Genomic DNA, 15859 nt, shown 5'->3' on the forward strand with positions numbered 1-15859 from the left:
CAGAAAGGCTAGAGGTTAAAGAATATTTGAGAAATACATATTCAGATTTAGAGAAGAATTGGATAGTAGGTTTTCCACCGGATATTCCTCCATTCCTCCAGGAGGGATAGAGCATGAGATGGATGCCAGGCCACCCAGGTGGAAGGAAGTTCAGGAGGTGGTCAGGCGTGCAAAGGCTTCTTCGGCCCCAGGGCCTAATGGAGTCCTCTACCGGGTTTATAAAAGTGCACCTGATATCCTTAAATTTGTGTGAAAACAGCTAAGAATAGTTTGGGAGAAACAAATTATCCCAAGAGCATGGCATAGGGCAGGGGGTGTCCTCATTCCTAAGGAGAAGGAGTCTGTGGACCTTAGCCAATTCCGGATGATTAGCTATTAGCTAGCTACTTAGAAAGGAATAGCTTAATAGATACTATGGCACAGAAGGCAGGAATACCAGGTTTTACAGGGTGTTGAGAGCATACTAGCATGATCTAGCACCAGATTCAGGCAGCGAAGATTAAAAAAAGGGACCTGCATGTAATATTTTTAGATCTTGCAAATGTGTTTGGTTCAGTACCACATAGCCTCATTTGGAGTGTGTTTGACTACTTCAAAGTGCCACAGGTTGTTGTTAACTTAGTGAAAGCATACTTTCAGGAAATTAGGCTGTGTCTAAGTATGGCAGGTTTCACAACAGGTTGGAAGAGGCTAGAAATAGGCATCATGGCAGGGTTGGTAGGTTGGCAGGTTGCATCTTCCACCAGTTAGAGCTTGCATGGATGACATGACACTGGTGACCACAACAATGCCATGTACAAAGAGGCTACTAGAGAAGGTAAATAAGAACCTCAAGTGGGCTAGCATGAAGATCAAGCCTAATAAATCTAGAAGCATCTCGATACATAGAGGGAAGTTCAGTGATAGGAAGTTTGTCATAGATGATGAGGAAATCCCAACAATTAGGGAAAAGTCAGTAAAGAGCTTAGGTAGGTGGTACAATGTGGAGTTGAATGATGAGGAACAGGTGGTGAAATTCAGAAAGGATGTGGCTGAAGGATTGGATAGAACAGATGAATCAGAACTTCCAGGAAAGTTGAGTTGTGGTGTTTGCAGTTTGGGCTATATCCTAGGTTAATGTGGCCATTGTCAGTTTATGAAATTCCAACATCCGTTGTGGAGAGAACTGAAAGGTCGGTTAGCTCCTATATTAGGAAGTGGTTGGGCGCTCCCAGGTGCCTAAGTAGTGTTGCATTGTATGGAAAAGGGATACTTCAGCTGCCAGTATCTAGTTTAACAGAGGAATTTAAATGTACCAAGGTCAGGACAAAGCTGTTGTTATCTGGGGGTAAGGACGTGGTAGTTAGGAGTGTGGTTCCAAATTAGACTTGCACTGATTACAATTTTTGGGCTGATACCGATTTTCGATTTGCAGAGTGTTTGGATGGCCGATTCAGATTTTGTCTGATTCCGATTTCATTTTTTTCAAACCACTTTACAGCACACAAGATATTGCAATATTTTCTATCTTTGCTTTATTAGAACATTTTAACCAAGATACAAGCAGCTTTTCAAGAATCATCTCAAACAAACAAAAACAGTGACATAATTCTTAACCTATTAAGAAACATTTTCCTTTTTGCTCAAATATAACTTCAGGTACAGTATTGAAATAAATAAGTAAAAAAGGCATACATAAATAGAAACATGGATAAATAAAATAATAATTCTTGGTGTATAGCATTTGTGGGTAATTTCTTGAATAGACAAAAAAGTAAAAATATCTCCTGTGGAATATTCACACAGGTCTTCAGGATGCGCCCGCCAGTAAGTGCGCGGACACGCGCATCTTCGGCACGCGGACACGCGCCTCGTCAGTTTGAAGCGGCACAGTGCAGCAGTGAGAGCTAGTTGCACATGTGCGTGTGTGTGCGCTGCTGATGTTATAGGATGACAAAGAATGGTTGTCTGTCTCTATGTCAGTCCTGTCATAGTCTGATGACTTGTCCAGGGTGTACCTCGCCTCTGCCTAATATCAGCTGGGATAGGCTCCAGCCCCCCTGCGACCCCTACGGTTATGGAAAATGAATGAATAAGTGATGATTTTCAAAATGCCAACAAATTAAATAATGGTACACTGGATAATTTTAACTTTTTCTATTTGCAGCGAACCACCAAGTGAAATTGCAGAGAAGCCAAACCTCACATAGCCTTTTATTGGTCATGTTTTAGTTTGTTGTTATTGATAACAGTTTGCTAAAAGTTAAGTGTTTTTGTTTCTCCTTTTCCCTCATGTAGATTGTCTTGGAAGAAGCTGGACGTCCCATGCACATAAAGGAGATTAAACAGAGAATCATCGACAGGGGGCTTGTTCAATCCAAGTACAGCAGTCCTCTCAATTAACTGCACACCTTGTTGCCCTTGTTTTCACATGTTAAGCCAAATTATGAATGATAAGTTTCTTGAGTAGAATGTAAACTTGTTGCTGAGTCTACATTTAGACTCTGCTTATGTGTTTGTTCTCTCCTTGCAGTGCAAAGTCAAGCCTGGAGGCTGTCATGTACTGTGAGGTAAGGAGGATGTTTAAGATGCAGTCTGACAGCAACCTCTGCTGTTGAGTGTAATAACTTGCACCTTCATTTAACATTTGTGTCAATTCTGTTAACACACTACATGCACCATCTGTATTTCGGTTGCTGTTTTTTTCTTTCTCCATGTTTTTCCATCCTGCTTCTTTGGCCTTATTTCACAACTTTAAAAAGAGACAGACATTTCTTCACTGTTAGCAGAACAAAGGATGCTCTGTGCTCAAACGCAGAGGCCTTGAACCTGCTGTATCTAATAATGGTGGAATGAGTCTAAATTGACCCCCAGCTTTTGGCAATCAGATTTGGCTTTTCCAGCCCCGTGCATCGGCCTCAGTCTCACATTATGTTTCAGACACAAAAAGGCAGCAGGAGATTCAAGAGGACTGAGAACAGAAACGGAGTCTTTGCACTGCTGGTGAGTTATATAGGACACTAATGCCAATTTCACACAAAATTTGAATATTTAATGTACTGTAAGTGAATTTGACCTTTAATGTCATTGGCTATTGGTCATTGATAAATTCTGAGGCTTTGCTGCTCACAAAAGATCTTCGTCCTGAACTGCAGTTTGATACACGTCACTGCCTGATATAATTCTATCACATGACACCATGTATTTATGTTGAAAATTATATGGGTACACACAGTGTTTTCCAGTGGATATTTAATGCTATCTGGTAATCTGAATATCTACTATGTATTTTCTTAGTTAAACTGATGAGACGACGTGATGGTAATGCTCATTCATCTGCATGCTGCAGACAATTTTAAAGCAGAGATAGCGAGAAGTCCCACCTAATATCTAATTATAGATGCAGTACTCCACAGTACTCATAAGCCCTTAATAATCCTTAAACTGCTAAGGCCCAAAACAATAGAAGAGGGAAAATTTGCATGGAGAAGTTCTGAAATAAATTACAGTAGAAATCTCCATTTTTATTTTAATTTGAAGATCTTGTACACGGTTGATTTTCAGTAACTTCTGTTGTGTGTCATACAGCGGTTTAAGTGTGAACTCCATCAGTGTTATTTTATCCTTTACATTTATGTCTGTATTTTCATCCATCCTGAAGGCCACACAAGTGTTATTCTCAGGTACTCCTGGTGCACATGAACAGATCTCCGTCTCCCTCTCCCCCCTCTGTTTCCTCACAGACTGATGAGGAGAGGTAGCAGGCCCTGCAGGCCTTCACTGCACAGTCTTTCCTCGGCTCTCCGCAGCAGAATACCATCTCCAGTTCGGGCTCAGGATATAGACTGAAACATATTTTCCGACCTGTTTTCCCAGATGTAAAACATTAAGATGATAATATGTCTGGATGAGGTGTAAACCACAATATTAAATCATTCAGACCTTTACTTAATAGGAAAACACAACAGGAGTAACATTTCCAAGTCACGGAAACATGCTGAATTTATATTTATCTAATATTTTATGTCAATACACTCTACATACATGTGTTCAGCCAGTTTACAGCCACTGTGACTATAGATTTATTAATTAATAGATATGTTTTTTCACTTTGTTTATTAAGCTACCGCTGGATACGTTTTGAGGTGTGTCGCCCTGGTGACGGCCAGCTTCCTCGCAGCCCGTCAGAGGACGATGCTTCAGTCAACTTTGAGGCCTACCAGAGACACCAGGGCTTTGATGAGAACATCAAGACGGAGCACATTACAGGTTAATTATCAGTTTTCTAAACTGGTGATGTTCTTAGCTTGGCTGTAGTGTAGATGACCTCATGTTTTGTTGTGCATGTTACATTTAGAGGATGTTGATTATTGCATGCAGGCTACCCTGGTTCCAATGCGTCCATCAAACATGCTAAATATGAACCAGGCTAGCCTTTAGGTATAACAGCTGGGCTTGTGACTCAGGGGTCACAGGTAAGAGTCCCCTGGTGGAGTTACAAATAAAAACTGTCCTCTTTCTCGACAACTGCCGTCAGAATGTCTGAGCAAAGCAGTGAACAACTCAGTTACACTTTGCTCTGCTAGAGTTTTTGTGAATAACTGTCCTCACCCCACCAACTGCTCCTTCCAGCCTCTGCTGTAAAAATCATACATGTAAGTGGCACGGGAAGCAGAAACATAAAAGTGTACTCCTATACAGGAGTTGCAGTATTTAAGTTTTAGGATTTCAAAGTAAAAGTATGTCCAAATGGCAAGTATTTTAAAGAAATTGTGGTTTTGTTATCATTTGCTGCTGACATGATGATCACACAGCACTGACAGTAACTCTTTCTCTACTATTTATCTGTCTTTACCCAGGACAGGCACCACAGTCTCCTAGCTCCTCTCATCAGCACCACCTGACCTCCTCCAACATGAAGCCCTCTACCTCATACTTCAGCTCCTGATTCTGAAAGCCTGACATCACACAATCCTCCTGACCTTTGATTCTTATTTGCAAACATCACTTATCGACAAGGTTTTCTTTTATAATCCTTCCTGAGTTAGTGATTCAGTAAACAGAGGCATACAGTAACTCAAATGATGCTCAAACATTTGATTTATCAATGATTTTATTGTGATCCATCCATTTTAAAAAAATGTAAAAGCATCAGGTTTGAAAGTATCACCCACCAAAAGTCGCTGAGCTGTCATTTATTTGTGCAAATTGTAAAATCATAAAGATTCATTTCTGTTGTAAACTTAAAAACATTCCAGAGTTTTGTTCAAATAAAACATTTGTCATGCTTTTCTATTTACAGCAATTATTGGCAGTGGTTGTACCAGCATACACTTCAAACAGGATAAACGATGAAACCAAAATAATATATAATCATCTGCCACAAGGGTTTTATAAGCTTCAATAAATCTATAAAAAAATAAACCTATAAAATGGATGGCGAGTCTTCAGCCAGACTAACTACTAAAACTGCCAGACATTACAACCTAAGACATAGCAGCCTTAGTCTAGTGGTATTCTCCGCTCTGATGAGACACAGTGGATGCTGTACAAAACCTGACTACTGTGGTAAAAAAGAAAGTAAAATAAACGTTAAGATAAGTTTGGGATCCAGATGCCATGAATTGTAAGTGTTGCTTACTGCTTGACGATTCATAGGATCTGGCACTGCCCCACTCTACCTATAACTCACCCATACTGATTGGAAAGAGAAAAAAAACTTGACAATCAAGTAAACAAAAAAAACAAAAAAACCCAAAACCATTCCCTTTAAGATTGTATGGCAAAGTGCTTTGTCAGTGCCATAATTATCAGTAAAAAAAACAACAAAAATTTTCTAAATTCAGCTTCTCACAGTAACAATCCACTGTCTGTCATTTTGTTCAGAGCTTATCACTTTTCATCTCATCATTGATTGATTGATCTTGATCTGGCTTTTCAAATCTGGCCACAAATAAGCCAACTTTGACATAAAGAAACAAAAAGGCACTTTATCACATCTTACAGTTTCCTTCTCTCCTTTCCTTAGGGCTAATAGTGGTTGAAAATAAAAGGAGGTGCAGGCAAAATCTTATTGGCGCTGTAGATTGGACAGGCTTTGAAGTCGCAGGGCCAGTCTCTCCATGCGTAACGGAGGGCACCCACTTCTTGAGAAGGCTCACAAAACTTGGTAGACAACTCGACAGAGGTCTTATTACTCCACACGATGGGAGCCGGAACCCAGTGAGGCTTAGACCCACATGAAATTGGAGTCTCTGTGCAACAGATCTTGATGGAAGAAAAAAGAAAATGTTCTTATTTATTTATTTAGCAAGAATTAAGCTTGTTAAAAAAATGATCAGAGCAAACATCAAGTATATTAATACTCATTAAAACTGAGTTTGTGTTGGCATTGTTATAGCCAGCAGGTGAATGTGGGACTTGACTCACACCAGAGCCAGGTGATACCAAGAAAACTGCTACATCCACATCGCTAATGTGGAGACTGTGACTAAGTGGGCAAAGGCAAATAATAGAACAGCTAGATCAGCCTGATAAGTTCATTAAATGAAATCCCCTCACTGTAACACTGTCTCTAAAACCAGGAAAGGGCAACACTTACAATATTACGGTATCCAAAATCTAGCCTTAACTCACACTGACTGGTCTTACCTCAAAGATGTGATCAGACTTGTTGACAGAGATCTTCTGGTCGTAGTTAACGATGACATGCGTTCCGTTATCCAGAATTTGGTTGGGGAAAGGTCCTTGGAAGGCCACGCCCTTCTCATTATAAGCCACTGCCCTTGCTCCCAGTGTCAGTCTGTAGGCTACATCCTGCTTGTCTCTGGGATGGATCCTGAACAAACCACACAAAAAAAACACTAATCATTTTAACAAACATAGTGGGTGAGCCAGTTGGCAAGACCAGATAGGGAGGTTGAAAGTCAATACAGTACTCATACTCATCACACGACATACAAAAGCAGGTCACATCATCATATGTATACTTTACATGAAGACAAACAGGTGAAAGCTGTCTCCCTGTTGGTTTTCCAGTCTTCAGTACATTACAAAAGTCTGTTGATGTGAGAATAATGCCAGGGACTTGCTGGGTCTTGGCAGCATATCAGGGACAAATCCATGAAAAGTTTTATAGATGTTTGCAAAGATCTTAAATCTATCCAAAGACTAACTGGAAGTCGGAGCAGAGACATTTCAATAGGTGTGATTTATGCCATTTGCTCTAATAAAACTCATTAAAATAAATATAGCCTAAGACGTTAAACAATAGCACCACACAGTATGTCCTAAATTTAGAGTTGGTTTTACCTGGAATTCTAAAAAGGTAGAATTCCGAAAGATTTATTTTCCTGGAGAATATTGTTTTCAATAATGTTATTTGTTGTCATGTTTTGTAGGATAATGTGCAACCTGCATAGTACAGTGCAAAATGCCACACATCTCAGCAGCATTTTAAAATATAATTTGGTTAATGAAAAATGTGATTAACGATTTCAAATGTCTCTTATACTCAATATTCTTTCCAACAATGCTTAATTTTAAATTAAATGTCATGATTTTCTGAGCATGTCCTTACTTCTGGACTCCTCCAACAGTCTAAATATAATCTGTTTAAATGTCAAAAAAATAGTCGTTAGGACATCTAGTGGTACAAGTTAAGAAATACCTCCATGAGCGAAGTGTAATGCTCCTCTGTGGTGCACAGATTTCATATGCTATAAGAACATGTAAACACAATCCTTACGGGCCAAGGGGTGAATCTGGATCTGGTAAATCCAAAGCCACGGCCATGAAGGTATTCGCCATCCGTTCATTCGGGACATAGCCGAAGTTTGCCGTTTGGTGCCAGCGGACATTCGGAAAGGATTCACTGGTGGAGTTTTTAATGTCTGTTGACAGCTGCAAATACAGATAGAAAGTGGAACAGATTGACAGTATTGCAAAAGATGTTTGCAAAAGCATTAATGGTTTATTTTACCCACTTAGTTTCAAATAGCAGCACGCATTGTGTCTTTTATACAACCACAAGGGGGCACCAATGTCAGAAATTTACTAACTCTATGAAGTAGTTTTCATAAAGCTGACTCTCAAATGTGTTGTTTCTATTATGCAAATTAAACTAAAACACTAATACTAACATACCTGGACAAATCCAAAAGGGAAGTCTTTCGCTGTTTGTCCCCCTGAGCCCTTGTGAAACGACATCCTCCAGTCATCGATCATAGCAGGAAAGGAGCAGGCATACTTGTCTTCATTATGGTACGTATTTGCCTCACCTGAAATCAACACAAATATTAGATGCATGACATAATCAGGCTCGACCCTACATGAACTACACATGGCTATACTGACCGTCTGATACCTGTGCAGGTTGTCTTACCTTGGTACCAGATGGCTCCTTTGATGGTCATGTTGAGCAGCGGGTGGATCATTGAATTCCACAAGACAGAATTATTTTTAGGACTGAGAGATTTCAATGTGGGAAAAAGCAACAATGTTGTTAGTGCAAGTTCACTTTTCTTGGTTCTTACAAAAGAACAATGTGCCACATGGTAAAATTCGATATCCTTCCTAGTTCCGTTACCATACACATCAGGTGGTGGGTTAGCTGAATTATGTTTGGTATTTTTTTTTTTTTTAATAACTTTACCCGGCATTCTCTAGTCCACACTGCTGCAGTGCTCTTGCAGATGACCAGACTTCGACAGGTGTGCCTCCCCAGCACGACTCCACCAGTCCTATGGGGTACTGAAGCGTCTTGTACAAGTAACGTCCATAGAGCCAGCAGACTGCAGAGAAACCTTCCAGATCTGAAAATACACCTGCCTGTTAATCAGTCCATCAGCACAATGCAAGTGGGTGGTTGTACACCCACAAACAAACAGCAACATGGTTGATATCTGTTGTTTAATATATCAAATTTGATTACAATATACAGAACTATGGAGTCCTGTGCTGTCACCTGAACAAGAAACTAGCTTGGATTTACGACCTTGTGCAATGGATGCATGTTTACATTACACAGCAAATAGAAGTGGCTCAGTTCAAGTTCAATATCTCTAACCTACATCTTTAGCTGCAAACACGTCTCAACAACCCTATGAGTTAATAAATACATTTTTGACGTACTTGTTGGGGCCACAGACCAGGGAATTTCCACGGCAGTCAAATCAAGCTGCTCAGTTTTACCCGTCCTCAAAGACGCCATAAAAAACCTCACATCAGTATAATTCTCTGAGAGTTTCAGCTCCTCTGCTGCATTGAAAACCTATTGGAGAATGAATAATGAAGAGATCATTTAACAACAAAATATGAATACATACATACATATTAATTGAAAGTCCTTTATAACACCTATGTGAAATCTTTCTGACAATTACAGCTATCTGAAACCAAATCTGTTGCACCACTTTAATACTTACTCCTATGCTGTGTATGTAATATAAGTGAAAGTGTTTTCTTTTGAGATTTGACCCTATAGACAGACTTCTATTGCACGTTTTTGTTACAGTGAATGAGCTCATCAGAAGACAGATGTTCACCTGACTTGACCTACCATAGACATATGAAACCACATGTTGCTCTGCCCCCCACACAGCCAAATATCTCCAAACAGCACATCTGTCAGAGTGGCATTGCTGTCCTTGGTGACTGCTGTCACATTGTAGGGACCACCAGCTTCAACAGGGTCGAGGGTGACTCGCCAGATTCCTGAAAAACAGCCATACAGTTGCAATCAAAATTATTCAACCCCCATTGCATATTAGGCTTATTGGCAAAATGTACAATTTTTCAGCTGTTTGCAATAAACATAGTAGACAAGAACAGTTGAAATAGTTTAATAAAACTAATATTACCATGGTTTTTATCCAAATTCAACACAAAATGCTACTTTTAATCACTACTGGAGTCTCAAAATTATTCAACCCCCTGTCTCAAGCACACCTGATGCAACTAATCACAATTATTCAACCCCCTGTTTCAAGCACACCTGGTGCAACTAATCAAGGGCTTCATTAGTTCAGGTGTGCTTGAGATATAACACATAAATACCTGGACTGGCTAAGGGTTTGTTGAGAGTGACGTTTGATTGCATGTTGGAAATATGGCTAAGTCAAAAGAATTGTCCAGAAAGTTCAGAGAAGAAATCATTGCCTTGCACAAACAAGGAAAAGGATACAAAAAGATAGCAAAAGCTCTGAATGTTCCTAGAGATACAGTTGGAAGCATAGTTCGCAAGTTCAAAGTTAAAGGAACAGTGGCTACACTACCTGGACATGGCAGAAAGAGGAAACTATCAGCGGCTGCCACCAGATTCCTGAGGAGGCAAGTGGTCAAAAACCCTCGAGTGACTGCAAAACACCTGCAGGACTTGGTGGCAGCAGGCACTGAGGTTTCAGTTTGTACAATAAGGCGCATACTAAACACTGAAGGGCTCCATGCCCGGACTCCAAGATGTACACCACTACTGACCCAAAAGCACAAGAAAAGTGGGCTCCATTATGCTCAAAACCATATAAATAAGCCACAGAAGTTTTGGATTCTGTTCTGTGGAGTGATGAAACAAAACTGGAACTTTTCGGGCCTATGGAACAGCGGTATGTCTGGAAGAAGAAGAAGGAAGCATATACTGAAAAGAACACCCTGCTTACAGTGAAGCATGGCGGTGGCTCAGTGATGCTCTGGGGCTGCTTTGCTGCCTCTGGCACTGGAAACCTGCAGCGTGTGGAGGGCACGATGGATTCAGTCAAGTATCAGGAAATCTTAGGTAAAAACGTTGTGCCGTCTGTGAGGAAGCTGAAGCTTGGGCGTCACTGGACCTTCCAAAAGGACAATGATCCCAAGCATACCTCAAAGTCCACCAAGGCTTGGTTTCAGAAGAAGAAATGGAAGATTCTAGAGTGGCCGTCACAGTCGCCTGACTTGAACCCCATAGAAAATCTCTGGTGGGATTTGAAGAAGGCGGTTGCAAAACGCACACCCAAGAACATTACTGAACTGGAGGCCATTGTCCATGAGGAATGGGCTAAGATTCCTCAGGAACGCTGTCTGAAGCTGGTGTCTGGCTATGCATGTTTACAGCAGGTCATAACAGCAAAAGGGTGCTCTACTAAGTACTGAAGATGCTTGTCATGAAGGGAATGAATAATTTTGAGACTGCAGTAGTCATTAAAAGTAGCATTTTGTGTTGAATTTGGATCAAAACCCTTGTAATATTAGTTTCATTGAACTACTTAAACAGTTCTTGTGTAATTTGTTTATTGCAAACAGCTGAGAAATTGTATATTTTGCCAATAAGCCTAATATGCCATGGGGGTTGAATAAATTTGATTGCAACTGTAGATACATGGGCTGCAGTCAAAAAAGTCTCCTTTCCAAAACACTTTTCCTTGACCTTGATTAAAACCATTGTGGAGTTAAGGAAAGATGTGGAGAATTCAAAAGGACTTTGAAAAAGACAACTGCAGTGATAAAAGAATCTATAAAAACATGGAGAACCTGATGAAAAATATTACTTCTTTATCAAGATTGGAATTAAAATGAAAAAAAAAAAAGGAATATACACTGCCATTCACAGAAGTGAAACAAAATGGTTGTCATGTTGACAATGATTGCTCACGCTCACCCTCCTGTCCACTTAAATTTATTGACTAAATTCCATCATATGAAAGTAATCGTTAAATTTATGCAAGATGAATATAACTTGTTTGGTCTACAAATATACTACTGTACTTATTATTTTTAAATTTCAAACATGATGAATTTGTTTTCACTCCAGTTAAACAACAACAATGGTGTGAACTATTTGTGCTGAGAGGCTCCAAACACAGTAAATACAAAATATAAAAAGACATGAAACACAATATAATAACAGAATAAGCATGTTTTTAAAAAAAAAACCCAAAAAAACAAAACAAAAAAAAAAAACCAACCATACATTCAAGGCATAAATCTGATTATAAGCATAGCATATAATAACTTAGACTACCACACAACTCAGTAAACACAGTTCATGTTGTCTTGCTTGTGCTTTTAAGTTATTATGGCTGAAACCAGCTGAGGAATTGTAGGATGTTATTACCTCCTTCAGTCTTGTAAAGGCTGTTTCTAATGAACCCTATGCTGAAGGAGATAAGGAAGCATTCATAAATTCTACCAGTTCTTACTTCCTCTGAGACACTTTCTGGTCATTTCAGTCAGTTAAGATCATTTGTCAGAAAAAAAAGACTGCTAAACTGCAACCGTGGCTGTAAACAACATTCAGTGACTGTGACGCTCCTCCCACTGGTTTGGACAGATTTCTTGCCAACCTCAGCAGTCAAGTCAGCTGACATGACAGAGTTGTCAGCTGACTTGACTAACCTGAGCCCTTGAGCTGGACAGGCTGGAAAAGTTGGTATTTCTGCATTCTGTCCCTCCTCTCTTAGAGCTCAGACCCACCATGCTTTGCTTTTGCACTTTCAAAACCTCAAAAGCACATGATACACATCCCTGTACTGCTTATATTGCTGATCTAGCAACTCCATTGTTGGTTTTGTCTTTAATATATTTAGTTTCTTTTAGGTAGATCCCTCCTTATCACTTTCCCTGAGCCAGTTTGTGACGGTGACCAAATGAATAAGTGAAAGCTGTACACTTTGACCCTTTTTTCGAGGGTCTAAGAACAGAAACGTGTGCAACTGTGACACATCTTAATAAATAAAATTGACCTGACTTGACTTCCAGCTCATATTCTCTAACGTTAGGGGCTGTACGTTGAGACAGATTCATAATACATTTATGTACTTTAGACACCTGACCTGAGACATGTACTTGGGATGCTGGATGTAAGTCAATATAAAAAGAGCAATCCTGGTTACATGTTGTACAATGCTTACTGAAAAATGTAACCGGAAGCGATTTCTGAAACCTCCTAACTTCCACTTTTTATCAGGCCGCAGATGAACTGGCCTGACAGTGGTTTAACTACAACAATGCAGTCTCTGCCATATCTGTCAGGTCAGGTTCAATCAGCTTGCCCAAAAGACGATGTATAATTGACAGTCTTTGCTTTGACCTCTTCAATAGTCTGTGGTTGTGAGTGCAAACTCCCCACCTGGCTGTACTCACCATTTGTCACAGTGACTGGTGAGGTTTTCTGTGTTGTTGGTCCTGACAGGATGAGGGTCACCTGTGCTCCATCAGAGCCATAGCCCCACAGCACAGCTCTCTCTGGAGACTTCTGCAGCACCATGTGGTCCCCATAGTAGGAGGCAAAGCTCAGGTCCCCCTCTGCACATATACACACAAACAATTCAGTGCTCAAAAACAATGCAAAGAGAACAATATTTAGAGAATGAAAACCGCATAAAAGGAGGTTAGTCAGAAATAAAAACACAAATAGAGCTGGGTTTTGGTTTTGGCAAGCTAAAATATTCAGCTAGCTTATATTTTAGCGAGCTGTGACGTTGCCATTAAACCTCAGTGCACAGCAGTTAAACGCCGACAAACAGTTTGGCACCCGGTACTCACCACATCTGTGAATGGCAGCTACAAATATCAAAACAACACACAGAGTTATCGCCATGACAGGAAGATGAAGACAACACACGTAAACGAAAAGCTGGAAACAACTCCGTCAGAAACTATGAAGTCAGTTGGCTGATATGTTAAGCGGCATATCGTGTTACAGACAGAAAACTTTGTAACTAACTGACACTTCCGTGTTTCCGAGCCAGCCTTTTCTTTGTTGTGTGACGTCAGCATCTGGCTGCGCACCTTCAAAATAAAAGCACGACAGCTCCAAATTGCAAACATGATAGAAATCATCTTAAAAGAATATTTATCTAATCAAATAATGTCGTCTAAGTGTCTAACCCAAAAGTTCAAACCTCTTTTTAATGATGTTGAAAAAATAAAGTTTACTATTTTATTTCAAACATTTCACATTCAACAATATCCACAAGTCCATATGTACATTTCAAGACTTTTTAGTTGCTGTAATTGTTTCTCTTGTCCAAACTAGAAATGAAGTGAGCCCTTCTTAAAGCAGTTCCTATAAAGAATAGATTGGGGACTAACTTTCACCGTCCTGATGCTGCAAAGTGAAACTGAAGCTCTGGGCTTTGGCAGTCTGACAAGTCAGGTGAGTATCTTCCAGTGCTGCAGTCCTTTTGTGCAAAATTCCCTCTTTATTTTACTAATTCAATGTTAATATAAAAATATTTATAATGCAGCTTGAAGGGGGAAGAAAAATGTGTCATGTGTAGAACTAGGGTGACAGTGATGTAGTGGTTAGCACTGTCAGTCACAGCAAGAGGGTTCCTGGTTCAAACCCAGGAGGGAGCTCTTCTGTGCAGAGTTTGCATGTTCTCCCCATGTCAGCGTGGGTTTTCTCAGAGTACTCTGGCTTCCTCCCACAGTCCAAAGACATGCAGGTTGGGGATAGGTTAATTGGTGACTCTTTTCACCACTCAAAGCACTTTTACGCTTCATGTCACATTCACCCATTCACACACTGGTGGCCGAGGCTATCATACATGGTGCCACCTGCTACTCAGTAACTATTCACATGCGCTCACACAACGATGGGACAGCCACCGTGAGCAATTTGGGGTTCCATTTCTGCCAATATGTCCCGCTAAATACGACACACTGGACCTTATAAATCATATAATAATTCATACACCACCAACAGAACAACAAATGGTATAGTCAGATAATCAAACACACCTTTTAATTAAATCTCTTTATTATCAGTGTGCCTGCTGCCATCTATGGGCCTAAAAAGTACACAAGACATTAAAATCAAAATGTAAAACTGTGTGATGTCTTAGTTCTCTCCTGCTGGTTGCTGTGGCAATGGCTATTCAAGAGTTGACATCACCTATTGTAAACCAGTGTGGGCTGTTTTCTTGTTTGTCTTTTCTTTTGTGCCTATATTTTAATTTTTTTGAGTGGCATGCTATTTAACACAAAACCTCAACACTTAGATGTAAGTGATGGATATAGGCCAGAGAACAGGAAAGCTGCTGGTCGGGGCGTGAAGCAGTGAGAGAACAGTACAGAAAAGTGCTCATGGGGTATATTTATATTAAGATGTAGAGGAACTACATACATGAGTGAGACATGAAATTATATGCCCTTACCCTGCAGCTTTCCGTGTTCACTTACCGTGTTAATTACAAACCCCTTCAAAGGCCAGTGATAACATTTGAAATTTGAAATAGGACATTTATCTTGATGTAAGCCCAAGACTCAGGGTAGTACGCACAGCCTCTGTGTGCTGCTACTCACATCTCACACAATAGATATATGTGAGACAAATACTCTGTAGTGAATGCTTTGTTCTTTTCTTTTCCATGGATTTACTTTTAATTTGTCTCCTAAAGTCTTGCCTATCTCCCATCAGATTGACTGCTAATTGACACAGCCGTCAAAGCTACCACAGCCTTCTTACAGCATCTGTGAAACAGCTTCTAACACAGAGGCAGTTGAACAATGTCGCTTTAAAACATGATGAAAAGGAAACAGAATGGGTGTTATCTCTCTGAACTGACTGTTTTGGGAGAGATATATCTGAAAGATACACGCTACGATGTAAAATATTGAATGTAATCTTCACATCTTGTCTGCTATAATTATTAATGCTCATATGGAAATAGCGTCTTGTTACCACTTTCTTCTTTAGTTCATGGCTTCAGACTGCAAAACTGAGGTGCAAAGACAGAGGTTAAATGGATTTCTTAAACTAAATTTAATTCTTCTTAACAGCAGTTTGTGTTTTTAAGTAAGTATTTAATAAGTATTTATAAGTATTTAATAATGATGCATATGCTACACATTTTAGACCTAAAATTATTCTTTTCCATTTGGAAATGAGAGCTTAAGTTCCCAA

The 15859-nt window shown here is 39.8% G+C and overlaps 2 protein-coding genes across 6 annotated transcripts in view; one reads left to right on the plus strand and one right to left on the minus strand.

Annotated features, from left to right (window-relative positions):
- The window catches only part of tbrg1 (transforming growth factor beta regulator 1), a 64568-nt gene extending 59569 nt beyond the window's left edge, over positions 1 to 4999 (plus strand). The window contains exons 14-15 of one of the 3 annotated variants that reach the window (XM_049575534.1): positions 4103 to 4248; positions 4839 to 4999. In XM_049575534.1, the coding sequence (XP_049431491.1) occupies positions 4103 to 4248; positions 4839 to 4927 (235 nt within the window). In that variant the 3' untranslated portion in view covers positions 4928 to 4999. The remainder of the gene's footprint in view (positions 1 to 4102; positions 4249 to 4838) is intronic. The other 2 variants (XM_049575533.1, XM_049575531.1) reach the window with 2 other exon arrangements.
- Positions 1 to 13700, minus strand: part of LOC125888277 (sialate O-acetylesterase-like) — a 41307-nt gene extending 27607 nt beyond the window's left edge. For 2 of the 3 annotated variants that reach the window (XM_049575537.1, XM_049575541.1), the window contains exon 1: positions 13495 to 13700. In XM_049575537.1, coding sequence (XP_049431494.1) covers positions 13495 to 13549 — 55 coding nt within the window. In that variant the 5' untranslated portion in view covers positions 13550 to 13700. Of the gene's footprint in view, positions 1 to 5074; positions 6247 to 6630; positions 6818 to 7726; positions 7882 to 8124; positions 8259 to 8362; positions 8446 to 8632; positions 8793 to 9111; positions 9251 to 9538; positions 9694 to 13092; positions 13255 to 13494 lie in introns of those variants that run through there. The other variant, XM_049575538.1, reaches the window with a different exon arrangement.
- Positions 13701 to 15859: the final 2159 nt, after the last annotated feature.

The sequence above is a fragment of the Epinephelus fuscoguttatus genome, linkage group LG5 (assembly GCF_011397635.1).
Source record: "Epinephelus fuscoguttatus linkage group LG5, E.fuscoguttatus.final_Chr_v1".
NCBI classification, from domain to species: Eukaryota; Metazoa; Chordata; class Actinopteri; order Perciformes; family Serranidae; genus Epinephelus; species Epinephelus fuscoguttatus.